Source organism: Nothobranchius furzeri, chromosome 11 (assembly GCF_043380555.1).
Source record: "Nothobranchius furzeri strain GRZ-AD chromosome 11, NfurGRZ-RIMD1, whole genome shotgun sequence".
Lineage (NCBI taxonomy): Eukaryota > Metazoa > Chordata > Actinopteri > Cyprinodontiformes > Nothobranchiidae > Nothobranchius > Nothobranchius furzeri.
The window spans coordinates 47,703,413-47,722,116 of NC_091751.1; the positions used below are offsets into that span (position 1 = coordinate 47,703,413).

An 18,704-nucleotide genomic window follows, 5' to 3' on the forward strand; every position below is an offset into this window, starting at 1 on the left:
CAGCAGAAAACGTTTTGGCTCATAGTAGCTAGCTGTTAGCATTAGCAACTTCACCACACAGCAGAGCTCCTCCGGGACAAAACATCAACGTTGTAAGTCAGTGATAGAGTCGTGTAGCTGTTGTCCAATCCAAGGCAAGATGTAGACTCCAAAACCTGTCGTATGAAGCTCAGCTGTGATGTGGCTCACTTCTGGTTCCTGGGAATGGTGCAGCAGTGTTTTGTTGCAGGTGCAATAAATACATTTAAACGTCTGATTAAATTTTCTACTATTTCAGAATGTTTTGTCATAATAATCCAAAGTTTTCTAGCTGAAACGTGACGTGTTGTTTCAGAAAAGCAGGAGGGTCGACGTGTGGGAGTCTGGATGTCGGTGGTGTAAGGTGATTGGTGCATCTGCCATCCACCCCTGCCTCCTCCTTCTCAGCATAAAACTAATGCATAACAGGTAGAAAACGAAGGATAAACAAACTTAATCAGGAAACAATCCAATATGTCATCATGTTGCCCTTAAGCATAATTAAGAGAACAATTTAGGCGAGTAAAGCAGCAGACATGGTTGTTTATTAGCTCTTCGTTAATGGGGGTTTGTGGTAATGCTTCTAAATCCCCTGGCTTGTTGTCACATTGCATAGATTATATTGTGCAGATTGTAGCTGTTTTTAGACCTGTGTGCAAGAGAAGCAGCGAGAGAAGGGGCATACAACATGGGATTCTTTCAGTTTGAATCACAAGAATTCTGCAAAACAGGACTAAGGACGTGGATTATTTTACCAAAAAATCAGTAAACCTATCAGGGAGTGAAATCTAAATACATTCAGATGTTTTGGTTTGTCTTCACATGAAGAAGTGGATTTGTGCATGAGTTTAAAGGTTTGTTTATTAAATTTGGGAAAAGGTCAAGCTAGAAGCTTTCATGACAAATGAAACAGGGGACAACTACGTAGCTAAAGGTCAGATGTTGCCAACACGCTGAGCTTTTTATCTCTGGTTGTTCGTGTCTGTATAGATGTAAAGATGAGTATTTGTAAAGATTTGATTGGTTGAAAAGGAAGGAATACGTCTGTGCTCCAGTCTTAATGAGCCAACTGCCATTCAGAAGGAAACAAACTACTCTTTTGAAGCATTTTGCTCACTCATACAATACATTCAATGAATACAGAGTTGTTTCAGTCAACAACAAACAAACTGCACGCTCATAATGGCCTTCATTTTTTGTGCCTGACTAAATAACTGCTGCAAAATGAAAGCAGTGGTGTTGATTCACTGACAACCTGAACAAACACACTTTTATTCCTTTTCTATGTGTGTTTCCACCAGGTTGTATGTAAGCCTGGAGCTGCCACCCATGTAAAAAAATTAGAGCTATATCTCATTATAACGTGAGAATTTTACTGTTATAGCAACATGTTTTCATGTTTGATCAATATTATTTTATTTTAATTTCATTTCACTTCATTTGTAAAGCCCCTTCCACGATGTTATCGAATGCCCAAGCTGCTGGACAACGTAACACTCAACAACAAGTACAAGCAAAACAATATGAAACAGCCATGAAAACAAAATCAAATCAAAAAATAAACTCATTATATGCAGGACAAAGAAGCCACACTACGACATACTGCTGGCAAGCCATAACATAAAAATCTTCAAATGAGACTTAGAAACCAGTGAGGAAGGTGACTGACTCACGATTAGAGGCAGTTCATTCCATAGCCTTGGAGCCAACACCGAGAATGCACAATCCCCTCGTGACTTGTACTTTGAACAATATTAATATATTGTACAAATGTCATAAATATGTGTATGAATGTAAAATTAGGTTTATAAAACGGGATGTTGCACAAACCTTTTTTTTGCATGATGTAACAGCTGCTACTGTCACTGCTATAATACTGTATGTCACCACAAGGTGGCAGCACTTGTCTCTATAATCTGTTCTTCTTCGTTGTATGCCGTTTGTAGGAAAGTCTCCTGTATGTACACAGTGTTCCGTTTAGTAACGTGTGTTAAAGCCTTTCTTTTCCATTTGTTTCATGACCAAAATAAACTAGTTATTGAGAAAAGTAAAGAAAGTCGCTGCTCTTCTGATCTTCTCACACCACTCTAAGTGGGTGGCTCCATCTCCGCCCCGCCTTTTGTTAGAGTGAGGGGCAGCTCAGTTGCCTTAGTTTTAGTTGATTTTAAAGCTTCATGAAATAAGAATGAAGTAAGAATGACATCATGTGTTAAAATGTGGTTGTTTTCCCAACTCATGGGTGAATTTCTCACTACGTATCGACAGTTTCATGGCTGTTGCCAGTTACGGATCAGCGCCATAAGATTCTAGATAACGAGCAAAGACGAGTCACACACTGTAAGATAAGTAGATGAATATGTTTCTCCGTAATATCAAGGTGTCGGTAGTTTATAAAGCAGCTTGAAATGTTTCTACAGCCAACTTTTTGCTTCCAATTCACCGTTAGCTCAATATTAGCTCAATGTTAGCTCAACCCATTCTTCACCCAATATTAGACTAACCCCCAAATTCCACTACCTCCGCTCCACTCCGGCACGAACTCCGCAGCAAAATCGGTCCCGTTGTAGTCAATCAGAGCAATTCCACTACTGCGGCAGTGCTCCGGCAGTGCGGCGCAGTGCGCCGCCCTCTGTTCCGGCGTTCGGCAAAAATAGAATCGATCTTATTTTTGCCGGACGCCGGAGTACCTCCGCAGTCAATGGACAGGAATCACAACCGCCCAACAGGAAAAGGAGCAAGCACAACTTCCGTTTTTCACAATAAATCGATAAACAAAAAGCGTTTTTTGTTTCATATGCACAGGTTTAACAACTTTTAACAACTATAAATGGCGGCTGAACTTTAAATGCACAAAAGTAAGCCATCAATACAGTTTCCACTATCAAAGTAGTCACTCTTTGTTGATCCAAACACTGCTGATCTCTCTACACAAATGATGGGCAGATTAAACAGTTCATTTCGATGCTTCTCCCACACAACGGGTGTAACTTCCGCGTTTATTGCTCGGACTGTATCGCAAGATCTCGAAAATCCCGCGCATGCTTGTTTGCCCACCTCAGGTCTCCGCACCGGAGCGGAGCCGTTGTAGAGCGGGTATCAGTAAAAATTGAGTTGGGAAGCGAGCGGCTGCGAAGGCGGGGGCGGACCGGAGCGGAGGTAGTGGAATTTGGGGGTAAAACAAAAAGATGTCGTGGCTTCTTATTGGTACAAGAATTAACTTCTGTGTTGCTCCTGTTACTGGGTTAGGTTCTTTTTAAAACCCTGCTGAGTTTTTCTGGCCGGTGTCAAGTTATAAATGCCGGCGCTGCAGCGTTAGCTTGGCTCAGACTCGGCAACCCCTCGGTAATAACGTCTCTTTTCAGTTTTTTGAAAGGAGAAAAAGCCGTCTGAGAAGGAAATCTGTTTCAATGCAACATTCCTTCCAACATGATTGAGACATTAGCCTGTTTTGTGAATATTTCACTCTAAAATTATTACATACTGTTCCTTTAAAGTCCCATTTTAAAATCTGAGGTTCATCTAACCACCTTCAACCATTCTTGATGCTTTTGCTATAAATTCTTGACAGTAGGTGGAGTCACATTCGCTTAAACACCTCTTGAGATGTCCTCCCGTCCTAACCACCTCCACCACCACCACCACCCACCACACACACCTACTGTACCTCTTGGGAAAGAGAGATGAGGAGAGAGAGGAAGGGGAGGAACGCTGAGAGACGAAAAACAAATCAAAGAGCTATAAGCTCCTTGAAATGGGCTTGTTGAGGTGTGAGAAACGAAGAAAGAGAGAGAAAAGATTAGTAAAACAAAGACTCTGACGGGGGTAAGGGTAAGGACTGGATACATTCTTCTGCTCCGAAGTGGGGACTGACAGTTCTCCTCCAGCTGTAATCCGAGTCAGAGGATTGTTTTTTTTTTCTCTTTCTTTCACTTTATGGGGAGAGATAGGCGAACAAAACTGAAACAACACGCCGCAACTGAAAAGAGGGATTAAAGTGAGATTATAGGGGCACGCAGGGGGCGGCTGGAGGGTGCAAGGAACAATGGAAGCCAACTCTAAAAAGCATCGATTTAGAAAGGGTCGCAGTGCCACCTTCAGCATTGATGGCTTCAACATCACCATTGGTAAGAATCTGAGCATTTTGAGAAGGTTTCTGTGTGTGTTTTAAAGTGTGTGAGAGAGGAGGAGAACATGTGTGTGTAAGAAAGAGTCTGGAGCTGTGCGACGGAGCGTTCAGCACCTACTCAGCATCGTTAAAACACCAGCCTCTCTGGTCTGCACAACTTGAGAAAATAGAGCATTCTGCTGAAGTTAGAGCATGGCTCTGACATGTGACTACACCATGGAAACACGGGGACTTGGGGCTAAAGCAGGGCACAGCTGACGTCACCGGGAGTTCATCCTATCGCCTTGACGACCAGAGTTGGTGAACTTTTGTTCACGTTCTAATAGAGGATGTTCTAGAAAGAAAATAGGCAACTTTTTTAGTGCCTGAAGGTGCTTTGTTTTTGTTGTTGTGGGGATAAAACAATGTGTTGATAACAATCTTCTTTAGTATTTATTTGAAGCTTGTCGGGTAAAAAATGGAAAAAGATAGAATGCATGCTGAACCCAGTGTTTGAAACTTCCACGTTTATGGACTTTGACTTTTAAACTTACTACAGACTCAGATAAGGCTGAAAACTCTGGCTGCTCTTTTTGCCACTCCCCTATGTGTGTGTTGTTATGGTTGACAGTAAACAATGGTGAAAGCCTTAAACTCCAGAGTCTAACAACTTTTTGTTTTTCTTGCCACCTGCACAAAATAGAACTGGAAATGCACCCACGGTTACCTGAAACAACCTTCATCTTTTTTTGTGTGTGGTCAGCAGTTTGCTTTTGAGGGATGCATTTAGGCAGGACACGTCTGAGTTCAAAGGAAGTTGCCTCTGGGTGTAACTGTGGGGCTCATTGCTGCTTAGTACTTATCAGTTATGGGGAACGCTGTTAATATTTAGTCTAATCTGTTGTCAATCTGCAGGATTCCTGAGATAAAGGGAAGAAAAAAATGCAGGTTTACAACAGGATCGACATGGGAAAAGGTTTTAAAAGCCGCTCTAAAGGACTTTATGATAACATAGAAACACCTGCAGAATTTTCCACCTGCACGAGCACACCTTGTAAGCTTTAAAAAGCCTGTCCTGTGTGATCTGTGTCCCCTGTCCCCACGAGCATGGCTGTTGTCATGGTAAACTACAAGTGTCCCAATCAATTGCTCACTGGTTTTAGGTTTCGGTCTGCACAGCATCACCTCCTCTGAAGCGTGACTCCTAAGCGCTGCCGCCTCATTGCCTGTCTTGACTCATTGCGTTTTCTCCCCTATTAAACTCTGAACTTCCACTGTAGCTGGCAGCCTCTTTGAGTGTTCCAACTGGGGTGTTTTGTCATGTGTTAGGCTTATTAGTGCGGCTGATGTTACGAGGCTCATGTGGAGAAAAGCCGTTTTAACGTCACAGCTCTTGTCTTAGAAAAGACAAGTAGGCGCCTTTTTCTGCACATGAAGGTTCATTTTATTGCCTCAGTTTGTTTTCCTTCTAGTTTCGCTCTTGCTTTGCTCAGTTTGTGTTTCCATTCATGCTTTGTTTGAAATGTGTGTGTGTGTGTGTGTGTGTGTGTGTGTCGAAATTTGAACAAAGCTATGTTCTATTCAAAGCAAAAGTCATAATTACTGACAAGCTGTTTTGTCTTTTCCTTTCTCAGCTGCTGTAAAGACTTTAACCACTTGGCATGTGATTCTTTGTTAGAAGAAAAATGTGCTTTCAATGTTTCTAACTGGAAGTCAGGAAGTTTAAATTCTCATGTACAAAACACAAAAGCTGTGGTTAACTTACTTTTTATAAAAATCCAATTATACAAAGCATTCACTCCTCCTTTCAGGTATGAATGATGATTTAAATAGCTAAATAATTAGATTTAACGTTGAGCTTGGTTTGAAACATGCTAATTCTGTTCTGTTAACTACTTTTTATAAAATTACCAGTCAAATATTTGAATTCATAATCCCATGAACCTTTTCTCTCACTTTCATGTCGGGGTGATGAGGGACTTCCTGCTCTCGCTGAGGCATTCCACCATCTCTGAAAGGCAAATTTAGCTTAATTGTATGTTTACTGAGTGAACAGTAACTTCATTAAGATACTTATTCACTGGAAGTGACCAGAAATAATAAGTAAAGGTTGCATGTAAATATAGGATGAAGTGACAAGATGCTTCCATGCACAATTATAATAATAACCCTGTTTCCAACATTCACATCCCTTCGGTTTCTTTGGAAATACTCCTTAAACTGATTCATTTCTGGTGTTGGAGATACTGTATATTTATTCATAGAACATAGGTCACCAATCTCCTACTGCATCTGCACCAACTTCATGTTTATGTTTATGTTTATGTGTTTAGCAGACGCTTTTGTCCAAAGTGACTTACAGGTGATAATGAAGCCAGCAGGTTGCCCTTGAAGCTAACAACAAACACCATTCAGTCAATCCTAGGTGGCAGTGAGGCAACATAATCCGTCATAGAGGGAAGCGAACATGTCGACGGGTGCTGAGAGTGTCATGAGCCCCAGCTCACAGCACCCCAGCTCCACTCCCTCAGCCAAGCCATCAGCACCCTAATCTCCTTCACCTGCTCCACGCAATCACCTCACCCTGCTCACCTGGTTCCACAGCTATATATTCACCAGCCCCTGCCAGATTATTGAATACTTTTTGCCAGTAAATTCTCCCGCACTCTAAACCCTGCCTGAACCAAAGATACTGACCTTGCTTCTGAACCTCGACCTACCCACGTGCCTGCTCCCTGACTGGATTATCTCATAGCTTCTGATCTTCTGGACCTCTGACTTCAGATCTGCTTCACGGACTCTGCCTCTGGATTACCCCTCCTGCTTTCGTCTCAGATCTCCCCAGTTCTGACCCTTGCCTCGTCCCTACCAAGCCTCTGCCTGCTTCCTATAGTCTGCGTAATAACAGTCAAGCCCTGACTCCCGCAAAAATAAACTTGTTCAAATTGCCCTAGTGTGTTTGGTGTTTTCATGGGTTTCCAAGTCTGTTCAGCTCTTAACAGGGAGGGTGCTAGTTTAGAAGATTCTCTCTGAAGAGCTGGGTCTTCAGGAGTTTCTTGAATCAATAAGGAAACCCCGTTCCAGTAGTGCTTAGTAGGTCATTCCACATCTGTGGAACAACACATGAAAAGCGTGGTGTAGGCACTGCTAGCCAACAATCCTTTAATGACCAGAGCAGCTGAGCCATGACGTAAGCCTTTGCAAGAGGATTCCGGTAGATGGGAGGGAGCTGTACCATTCAGGACTTTGTATGCTAGTGCTAGCTATTTGAGTTTGATGTGTGCAGCTAGCAGTAGCCAATAGAGCTAAATGAACAGAGCGGTGACGTGTGCTCTTTTAGGCTGATTGAAGACCAGACACGCTGCAGCATTCTGGACCATTTGAAGAGGTCTCACAGTACAGGCTGGAAGACCAGTTAAAAGGGCATTGCGGTAGTCGAGGCGGGAGATGACAAATTGCACCAGGAGCTGGGTGGCATATTGTTAGGAATGGTCTGGTCTATCGTATGTTATACAACGCGAAGCGACATGAACGAGTGACTAACATGTCATTCAGTCTGAGCAAAAAGAAATAATCATTTAGAAAATATTGGATCGAAAAAATCATTTTGTATTCCAATTGTGTTTTCTACAGTAGCTAAAAATAGACTGCAATGTTGCAATGCATTGTGGGATGTAGCATGCATGCATGTGTACCTGCAAAACATTACTTGAGCACTGAGTAATGGGTAACATTTTGAGCATAAATAATTGGATATGGGATTATTGATGTCCAAATACTTGGTCAGTGTATTTTTGATTGATAAATGCAGTTTGTTTGTCTAGCACTAGCACCCAACTGCACTTCTGCGGCAACATCAACTGTAGAATCTGAACATGTTATTGTGTCCACATGTAATTAAAAGTTACTGCAAAAGAAATTTACATTAGACTCTGGCAGAATTATGAAATTTCAGAATGAAGGGTAATGGAATTTTACCATAATGTACAAACGATGGTGGTTTGAAACTTTATGGAATATTTGCACAAATGTTTTGTAATTATAGTTGTTTTAAGATGTAAAAATCACATTCTGACTGAAGTCTCAGCCAGAATGACCAGTAGCTCATCTGAGTCATGCCAAACTCTGTTTGGTAAGATGATAAATGCTCATAACATTTTCAAAATCATGAAGGTTTGAATAAAGTAAAAATACATTAAAAAATTATAGGGATTTTTAAATTAAAAGGTAAATATTGTTTGTTTATATAATAGTTACATTATTTTAAAAGTTTTATGAGTAAAATAATGTTAAATATAATATAAAAATTCAAAGAAAATTATTTTGGAATATTATTTATTTATTTTTGGGTCTCGACAACTGGAGAATTTCAGTTTTTGAGTGCTGCTGGATAAATCTGACCACCTCTCTTTTCACTCTGTGACATCACCCACCTCTAACTATGCTGCAGTTTCTTTTCCAAATACTCATATATGTTGTTTTGAATCATTTTGCATATGTTATTTGCAGCATATTTGTGTCAGAAAAATCAAATTGACAAAAAAAAAAAACAAAAAAAAAAAAAACGTCTTGCTGAAATAGAGCCAGGGAATTTTTGGACACAAACAAAATGTTTTCAGTTTTTCAATGTCATAATAAAAAAAGGAGGATGAACATAGAAACACAGGATCATGATTTCACCATGGAAACAGCAGTACGTGTGTATAGTCGAACTTCACCACTGAACTCGCTGATGTTTGATTCTGTGTCCTTCTGCTTTCAGCAGCATTTTATTCACTCTGAAGCAGAAAAAAATGAAATGCAGAATTTCCATAAATGTTTTCTGTTTCTTTTTTACATTAGGTTAGAGTTAAACTAGAACACGGGTGGCTTGTGCTGCTTAGATTATGTGAATGTATGTTCTGTAAAAGGCATATTAGCCATGCATCACTGACAAACGGACATCCAGTAATCAAAGACAGGATTTATTATTTAAAGCTGAATTTTAAACCTTAATTCCTATTGTTAAAAGCTCAGGAGGTCACAACATGAATAGAAAATTGTTAGATGTACAAAATCAAACTTTTGTCTCCAGTTTCTTCTCCACTTTTTTTTCTCCTCATCTCATTATTTGTGCATCTGCAGCAAATTTTAGCATCCAAGAAAGATTTCAATGGGAAAGCCAGAATAGATGAGGCATAGATCAAGGCTGGTGCATCTTCTCATTTAAACCAGGGCAGTTTGTCTTTAAAAACAGCAATCTCCAAACATGTTGGTTTTTCATTATTTTTTAATAGATTTAAGCTGTTTCTTGGTTTAGAAAACTGCCTGTTGGTCAAAGATCTGCAGCAACTGGACCCATTTCAGCATCAGTGGCCTCAAATGTTTCCTCAAACCTGTATAACTTTTGATTCTCTATGAAGATTCATCAACTTAAACTTTATCTGATTCATTTGTGTTTTTACTCTCTCAATATCTGACATTTAGTTCCAGTTCTGTTTCATTTTCTAGACACATTTGGATTTGCTCTGTTTTTATGGGAAAACTGCCTGCCTAAAGTGAAGCCAACAAAGAAGTGACAAAAGTTGCAGTTCCCCCCTCATCCACTAGGGGCTTGATCCAGAAAGGAACAAGTTTATATGGACTCCCGTGTTAAAAATGCTACTTTAAAAGGAATGAATGCCTTGTTAAAATTAAAGTCCCACTGGTTGACACACACTGGTGTACATTTGACCCATCCCTTGGGGATGCGGTGAGCTGCAGACACGGCTGTGCTTGGGAACCATTTGGTGATTTAACCCCCCAGTCCAACCCCTTAATGCTGTCTATTGTATGACCTGACCGGGATTTGAACCTCAATCTCCCAGTCCTAGGGCGGAAACTCATACCACTAGGCCACTGAGCTGGTAAGTCATTCTCTGGGGGGAAAAAAGCTCAAGTGCACCTGTTTCAGGATGTACAAGTCAGCTGGAAAAGAAAGCATAAAGATCATAAGGATGTGGAGTCTTATATCCTAATATTTGGGCATCTCACCTCTAATTGGCTAACATCAATGCAACTCTACCCCTTACTCTGGTTGCTCTGCAACATTGATGTTTTATCTCCACAAATAACACAAGCCCAAAGGAGTTCTGCTGTGTGGTGGAGTTGCTAATGCTAACAGTTAGCTTCTGCGAGTTGAGACGTTTCCTGTCACTTTATTGGTATTTTGTTATGTTTACTGCGTATCAATTAAGAACACTGTTTTTGGTGCTTCAGTGTCATGAACACATTTCATATATATATATATATATATATATATATATATATATATATATATATATATTTATATAGATAGATAGATAGATAGATAGATAGATAGATAGATAGACAGACAGATAGGGGCTGAATTGATCACCAGCGGAGTTTTCACCGGCCCGATCACCGCCACCACATCCCCCCTCCCCCCGGCACGGTGGATCAAAGGATCAGACCCGGTACGAGCCCCCCGCCATGTCTCTTTGCCCAACGTGGGACATCAGACAAGATAAGGGCTGGATGGGCTGCTTGTGTAACCGTGTCGTTGCTGACGCCGTCAGCACGCAGCAACAGAGAGTCCGTCAGCCTGACGGACTCTCTGTTGCTGCACGCTGAAGCCACGCTTTCCATCTCGCTAGAAGACGGCAGATCATTCTCGGACAGGAAATATTATTCTTCCTCCAAATCCGAATCTGCCAGTACTAGACGAAGAGCTTCGTCAGCACTGAACATTCCTCTCAGCATTATTTTTTTCCTCTACCACTCGCTCGCTCTCACTCGCTCGCTCTCGCCCTGACAACCTCCACGACTCTGCTACTGGTGGGCGGAGTTCAAGCTCTAAATACTCAAAAAGTTTCAATAGTAACACACCCACAAATGCTGCTTGGACTGAAGTTACCTGTGTCTGCCACCCTGCAGTGTAACGTGATAACTGCATGAGGGCTCATTTCTGCTGCTGTGTCTTATTAAATTCAAAATTGCCGCTTGTCGCAATTCTGCGACTTTGGCGCTTAAAGGGTTAAGTGACAATTTGACGTAGATATGTCAGGCTTTTCTGATCCAAGTGTTTTTTTTTGTCTATTTTCAACCTCCTATTTCAGTTTAACATTCAGCCTGCATGTTAAACTGGGAGTGAAATAAATAAATAAAATAATAAGTAAAAAAAGGGTTTCCAAGTCAACCTGCTCATTAAAAGTGTTACAGCCTAGAAGGCAGATGGTAGCAGAGCCCCTAAACTTCCGTAAGCTCATAAGCTCAGTTAGCTCGTAGTTACATTGGCTAAGAGTTTGATGAGTGTCAGTGATCTGGCCCCACCGTCCCACCCCAACTCGGCTCTATTTTTATATTTCTTGGAGTGACAAGATGCGTGACCCGGCCAAGATGGTGGGAACCACCCACTGCACTGCTCTTTAGAAACCTACAGGTGACCACTAAGAGGGTTCGTCCATCAGCAGTCAGTGCTCAAGGCACGTATTATGGTGATCATGAGTCATAATGCAGTCATTTTAGTCACCATACTTTTTTTAATGAATGTGTATGTATGTGGATGTGGATGTAATCTAAAATGTCATTAATTTGACTTTTTATCAACGACAATTTTATAAAAGAATTATGGTTAAAATGAAAATAAAAAAAATCTATGTTTGAAAAATAAAGCTGGGCACAGAAGATATGTAATATACTGATCAATAGGCCCATTTTAGCTATGACTTCTGGGTAATTTTACTGAACCATCTCAGAATGTCTCCATTTTACCTGCTCGCCCTGAAAAGACCATTTTACAGGCTATTTTGTCACGAACCGATGGAGTACCTGATGTGTTGTTTAGACGTTCTTGAGTTCATTATGAGGCTCTGAAAACCATATTTTTTTAGCAAATATTCAGTCAGCTAAATTATCCAGTAATAAATAATAGGGCTTGTGATCGTGACATCATCACTGATAATGGCCGCCCCGTTGGAGGCGTGTGAGTCAATACTTGTTGCTTGTTAATACTGTAAACAGCGTGCTCAGGCTCATTCTTGCGGCTTAAACTAATCTATTATTCATTTGATCAGTTATTTCACGCAAATCTGGTAAATCGTTGCTGTGTTAGGGGGTGACATGTGATCGCCAGAGGAATAAAGGTGGAAAACAAGCTAACTTTTCACCTTTTTCCTGCTAAAGCCGGGCGTACCCTGTGCGACTTTTTCACTTGTAGCACTCAGCTTCAGCTCAAACTGTACGACTTCCTCGCAGGCCAGATCTCACGAGTCATGTGCTCAGACTGTACGACCCAGTTCTTGGATGCGACCTGACTGCTCACACTGTACGTCTGGTAGCAACACATCGGACCTAAAAATATGCTAAAAATAGCAGTTTTTACTCAGCACGTCAGACTGTTTTGTCTTGTTTTTCCTGTTGTCCTTCGGGAGTGCTGCAGGAGGACACACAGGGATTTATGGGAGTTGGATGAGGAAAACGAAATAAAGAAAGTAAATCTGTGTTTAGTGATCAGTTTAATTTGACATGAACACAACAAACACGCTTTCTTGACAATCTTTGTGAGTAAAAAAACGTGTAGAAATTAAATCGAACAATGTGTGTTATTAGGGAAATAGCGGGCGAGCGGCGTTGATGCAGGATTGCGCATGCGCCGTGAATGGTTCTGATACATTTTGGGTCGCAGCCGCTCACAGCGCCGCTTCAACAGTGCGATACCCTCACGAGGGACGAGCAAAATATTAAACACGCCAGAAGTCCGTGCGAGCTCACGATTGCTGATGGGTAGCTGGTCACGTGGTGTTAATCGCCTCTCGTAACCCCCTGTACACTACACGACGCTCAACGCAAAACTCGCCCCGATCTCGTGGATTCTCGCACGAGTGGAAAATCGGCTCAAAAAAGTGAAAAAGTCGCACAGTGTACGCCCGGCTTAAGAGGCAAAACCACGGAGACCAAATGTTTAGCATAACAAAGTCTCGTTGGCTCACTTGATCGCAGCTATAAGGCGACCAAACATAACCTTCCAGAGTATTTTCATTCCGTGAAGTTACAGATGCGTTTTTTGTACATCGTTTCTTTCCTTTGTTGCAACCCGGCTTGTGGGACTGGAACAAAAGGAGGAGGTCTGGAGACAAGGTTAATGTTTGAGTATGTTTTTTATTAAAACCCAGCCTCTAAAAGGCCTCACCAAAAATGCCACACAAGAGCTCCCAGAGGTGCTCCCAAAAATCAGTCTCAACTCCTGATCCCCCTGAGTCTTTCCAAATTGCACTTAGCAGTTTTTTATGCTGCACATGTGCAGCCAAGCCACTTTTACAGTTGCAGGCTGCACACAGCCACACCGATAATAAAGCGGAAGGGCGTCGGCAGAAACATCTGAAGCAGCCAATTAGCTGATTGCACTGGCACAGCAGCCCCCCAAGAGGATGGGTTCTTCGTTTTCTTCAATTAGCAGGGGTTGTAACACCTTCGACCGCAACATGCACACGAAACACACACACAGGCTACACACACATACCCGTAAGCTAATGCGGGTGCACTGACACAACTTCTCCTGCTACAGACTTCTATGGTATGATACATTTGATTGTTTTACTAGAAAAAACACCAAATAAAATGCTTACCTCTCATCCGGATGTTTACATCTGCTAACAAGATGGCTGAAAATGTCCATTTTGCAGAACTGCGGGGTTGTAACAATACATCATCGGAGCTCTGGTCTCTTTCATATGGATCAAAACCATTTATAACGCAGATTTTGTCCACATACCGGTCCCTGACGCCTTTATTTAATGTATCCCTGTATATTCCACATCCTTTTTGGGATTTTATATTGTTGTTTAACACTTTCTTTCACTTAAATCTGCTTCTTCTCTGCGACAGTACCGCTTGTTTTACAGTTTTTTTTACACTCGTCAAGATGCCACATTCCAGAATGATATGCATAATCACGTGTGATCACAAGTGCTATTAATGCAATATTCTCCTATAAATTCTTACGGGATTAAAGGAGAATCCAACAGTTGTTCTATTTTTTATAATGTTAAATTATTCACCCAAAATAAAATAAACTGATTAGATCTGATCAAGACTACCGATAAAACATGGAAAGCCATTCATAAGAAGTGAATGTCCTTTTTCATGGTGCAAAACCAGTTTCATTTTCAGACGAGTGGTTTTCTGCTGAACATCACAGAATGAAAACAGATAAATTGTGATGACAGGATGACTCCACTGGGAATTCAGCACTGATAATATGTTCCTAAATTCCCCCTGTGACACTAATTAAGCTCCTGGTATGAAACACAATTTCAGGCTTTCGTTCTTTGAGTGAAATGATCCTTTTCAGTTTAATCTGTTCAATTCAAAAATCCTTTATTAACAGCATCTAGTGGCCAAAGGGAGAACTGCATGAAGAGGCATCTGCTGTGGGATGAAGACATTATATTTATACATCAATAAAATAATCTTGTTCATTTCATCACTGAATTAAAGGGACATACCACATGTTTGTGGGGGATTTCAGGATATGTGGGTCTTCATTACAATTACAAGTTAAAATGGTGTACAGGTTATGAAAACTCCAACTCAAAATCTCACACAATTTGAATATTGTGAAAAGGATCAATATTCCAGGCTAAAAGTGCCACACTCTAATCGGCTAACGAATCCAAAACATCTGCAAATGGTTCCTGAGCCTTTAGATGGTCTCTCGGTCTAAATAGAGATACCATATTCAAATTTTCTTAGTTTCACCTGCATTATATTTTGCTTAGAATTCCCCAGGTTCTTTAAAAGATCTATTTACTTAGATTTTTGTTTTGTTTTTTGTTAAAAAAATGAGATATAAGTAAAAAAAACATAATACATCAAACATTAGAAATTGGTGTATCATAGCCTGTCACGAGACATATAAAATAAATACTTTCATCACAATTAAGAAACAAAATGTAATCAATTCATACTTTTTTGTAGTATTTATGACCAATATAAGACATATTTGTTTGTGTTGATTTTTGACAAGAAAACAAAAAATTGTTGGAAAAACTTTCTTGTGTTCAACTCAAATAAATAGAGACCATGTTTTATTTACATGAACCATCAAGAGGAATAATAAATTCTAAGCAAATTGGTGGTGATGGTCTTAAATGTTATACATTGGCTTTATTTAACCTTTCCCATGTGTCTTTTTTCTCTTCAGTGGCAAATGAAGATGGAGAGAGCTCTTCCAGACCTCAGGCCAGTTTTGCACGTAAGCCTAATGTGCACTCCATTAGTTTCACTTCATTACGACTCCGTTCTCTGAATTTATTCATTTCAGGCAATTAACCATTCAGATCAAAGCATTAAAGGGTCATTTTACTCGACATTAGTGAAATATTGGCTTCAGAGATTGATGCCCATTTCATTAAAGCTCACATTAAAGGAAATTAGAATTAAAGTTTTACAAAGATAAAAAAATAGACATGAAAAAAAACTGACTCATCAGGAATTTTACAAAAATTGATTTGTACCTTTATTTTAATGTTTGTGAACTGACAAATCTAAGAAGAAATGCCCTCTTAGTATTACTTACCTAATGTGTGTCCAGTTACAAAGACTACATTCAGCCACAAGGGGGCGGCATTAGAGAGACACTAAAGCATTACAGAGACACTAAACCCAGAGCTATTTCTGTTGGTACAAACACACGTAAGTGATTCACGGCCCTGTTTAAAATAAATAATTCTAGTAAGTGTTGTTTTCCCTCCAGGCTCAAAGTCCCAGAGTGCTTTATGGAACGCCATCACGGCAGGAATGGGGATCAAAGGCAAAGAGCAGAAGGCACCCCTGAATGACCCGCGAAGCCCTGAGGAGATCCTGGCCGAGGATCTCCCTGCAGCAGATGAACCCGATGCCACAGAGAAAACCGCCATCAGGTTTGCTGCTGTCAGCTCGTCTCTTACAACTCCAGCACAGATAAAAAGTGAAGCCGATTGTTTGCTGATTATCATGGAGTGAATAGTGAATCTGGATGCTGGGAGGCACTAACACCCAGGGGAGTCATTTGCATTTTGTTGATGCCTTTTCAAACACACAAAAGTGCTTTGAACAAGTTGGGAACATCCTGCATTTTTGAGCTTGAGCATAAAGGTTTTGCTGCTGAATCTCCTTTTGCTGTTTGTGGAGATGAGGCTGTTGTTTCTGGCATTTCACTTTTCTGGATTTAGTCTCACACTAAGAATTAACTGCTGACCTCAAGGGACTCATCAATGATTGATGCCACCCAGCTTCAGACCAGAATTGGCATTGGCCTTTGAATGCTTCATTCATAATGAACCCCGATGGCTCAGGAGAGTGTCACAGATGCCACAGGTTGCCTAAAACTGAAAACCCACCTTTTGATTCTGTTTGCTGAGTTTATTCTTGATGCTCCACTTGAATATTTTTACCCCGTGCTTTCTGAAATTACACTGTTGGTTTTTATGCCAAATTCCTCAAATCACAGATCTATTCATTCCAGAGTAGAAAGAGGCAGAACGAATACAATTTGAGAGTTGCAACATCAACTCTTCAAGGAAAACAGTCAAATAAATTATCTTAAGAGGAAACTGTTCATTTGTCCAACAAACACAGTGAGACTGCATGAAGAAAAAAATTCTCTGCGTGCAAAGAAAGCATAAAACAATTCAAATTAAAAGATACAAGTTTAGTAGAAACTGACCAAATGAAAGTATTGAGATGATGAGTTTGAGCAGGAAAACTCAGAGTTTTAGATTCTAGAATGGCTGCTTTGGTCACATCTGAACATCTGTACCTTGAGTTGAAAAAGCCATTACCAATCGAGCTCAGATTCCTGGGTTCTCCATGGTAACTGCTGGGAGAAAAAGATAAACAAATACCTGCAAGAAGTTCTCTTACAGTAAGAAGCTTATGAGAAACATAATGATGTAAGAAAAATAAACAGAGTCAAAAAATGATTACAACAGCCTTAAGGAGAGAAATACGGAAGCATAGAGCTGCCACCCACGCAAAACAAATCATATCATAACTTTATTGTTCCAACAATCTAACTTTTACGTTTGTACAATAAATTTCCACATTCTTACAATATACTATCATGTTTTTACCATAAAATGTTCACATCCGTACCTTATAATATCACGTTCTTATTAATATATTGCGCAAACATGATATTAGTACAAACATGAAAATTATATTGTTAGAACATGATAGTATATTATACAAACGTGATACCATATTGTAATAATGTGGAAATTATATTGGTAGAACAATAAATTTATGATGTTATAACGTGATGTCACTGTAATTTAATTTTGTGTAGTTGGAAGCTCTATCCTTCCATAGGAAGCTCAAGCTATGACCAAAATAGCTTGACACAATGCTTCTACATTTATTAACACGTAGCAAAAGTGTTAAAAATCAGTGGATTGAATAAAAAGCTTTTATTTTTACTTGGATCCAGTCAAAAAAATCAATGAAAAATGAAGGTCATGAAATTAAAACGTGATTTTCTTCTATATTTTGATGCTGCCACTAATTCAGTGGCTGACAAAGAATGATAAAAGTGCTGTAAAATTCACTAAAAGTGACATGTATTTATTAAAAATAAATAATCCTGAAAAAGACAGATTACTGGTTATTTACAATCTAAATCTGGCTCCTCTACAGTCTCATAATTACCTACTTTATTGTAAGGAAATGCCCTCTAAAGCCAGGCGATGACTTCAGCCATGCTAACCGTGGCTAATGAAAGGTAAATCCTTTGGGAGCTGCAGAGATCTGCAATCAAATGATAAATGGCAAGATTATGGTACCAGGTAATTAAATGAGCGCGGAGTCGACTGTAATCCACACAATGACGTAATAACACTGTCACCTCCACAACCGGCTCTCAGTTATTAATCATTACATTTTATTAGTGAACTGAAGATGATCATATGATCTCAGGCAGGACTGGAATGGAACCAAAAAATAAAAAAAACTGTAATAAGCAGAGATAAAAGCAAACTTCAGTCCTTTTTAAAATCTATTTTTTTTATATTGTTTTACCCTTTTCAGATGTGCTGAACGGCAACCCGATGCTTCCGATTTGCAGCTGAAATTGTTTTAAGATCACAGCTGTTGTTTGCAGAGTTCTCTCTTAGTCACTCGGTGAGGGACTAAAATACAATATTGAGCCATTATGGTGCAAGCATATGCTGAGTCATCTGTATGGTTGGTGTCACGCTGTTTTTTCTGCTCATTAGAGTTTGTCTTTTGCATTTTAAATCATGGCTAGCAGCTGAATGGGTTATACTGCACTCTCATCCAGAAAACTTTGTTTTTATACAATTCAGAATGAAATTATTTACATTATGTTCAGCTTATTTAATTAAAACGTACATTAAAGCCAGCCAGAGCCAAGAGCACCATTGATTTACATCATTAAACCACTCTGCGGCTCCTCAGTCTGCATCAGAGAGTTCTGAGTCCAAACTGGATCATAATTAGGCAGGAGTACTCCTGCCTTGCGCTCCATGAAGGCCACAAATCGCAGACTGGAAAGACTCTATAGGAAAACTGGCCTCACCATCCAAAAGAACTTATACACTGTCCA

At 40.1% G+C, this 18,704-nt stretch overlaps 1 protein-coding gene across 3 annotated transcripts in view; it reads left to right on the top strand.

The window, feature by feature from the left end:
• pde1cb (phosphodiesterase 1C, calmodulin-dependent b) overlaps positions 1–18,704 on the top strand; it is a 147,031-nt gene that overhangs the window by 17,716 nt on the left and 110,611 nt on the right. For 2 of the 3 annotated variants that reach the window (XM_015956598.3, XM_015956599.3), the window contains exons 3-4: positions 15,306–15,356; positions 15,858–16,023. In XM_015956598.3, the coding sequence (XP_015812084.2) occupies positions 15,306–15,356; positions 15,858–16,023 (217 nt within the window). Of the gene's footprint in view, positions 1–3,401; positions 4,143–15,305; positions 15,357–15,857; positions 16,024–18,704 lie in introns of those variants that run through there. The other variant, XM_015956600.3, reaches the window with a different exon arrangement.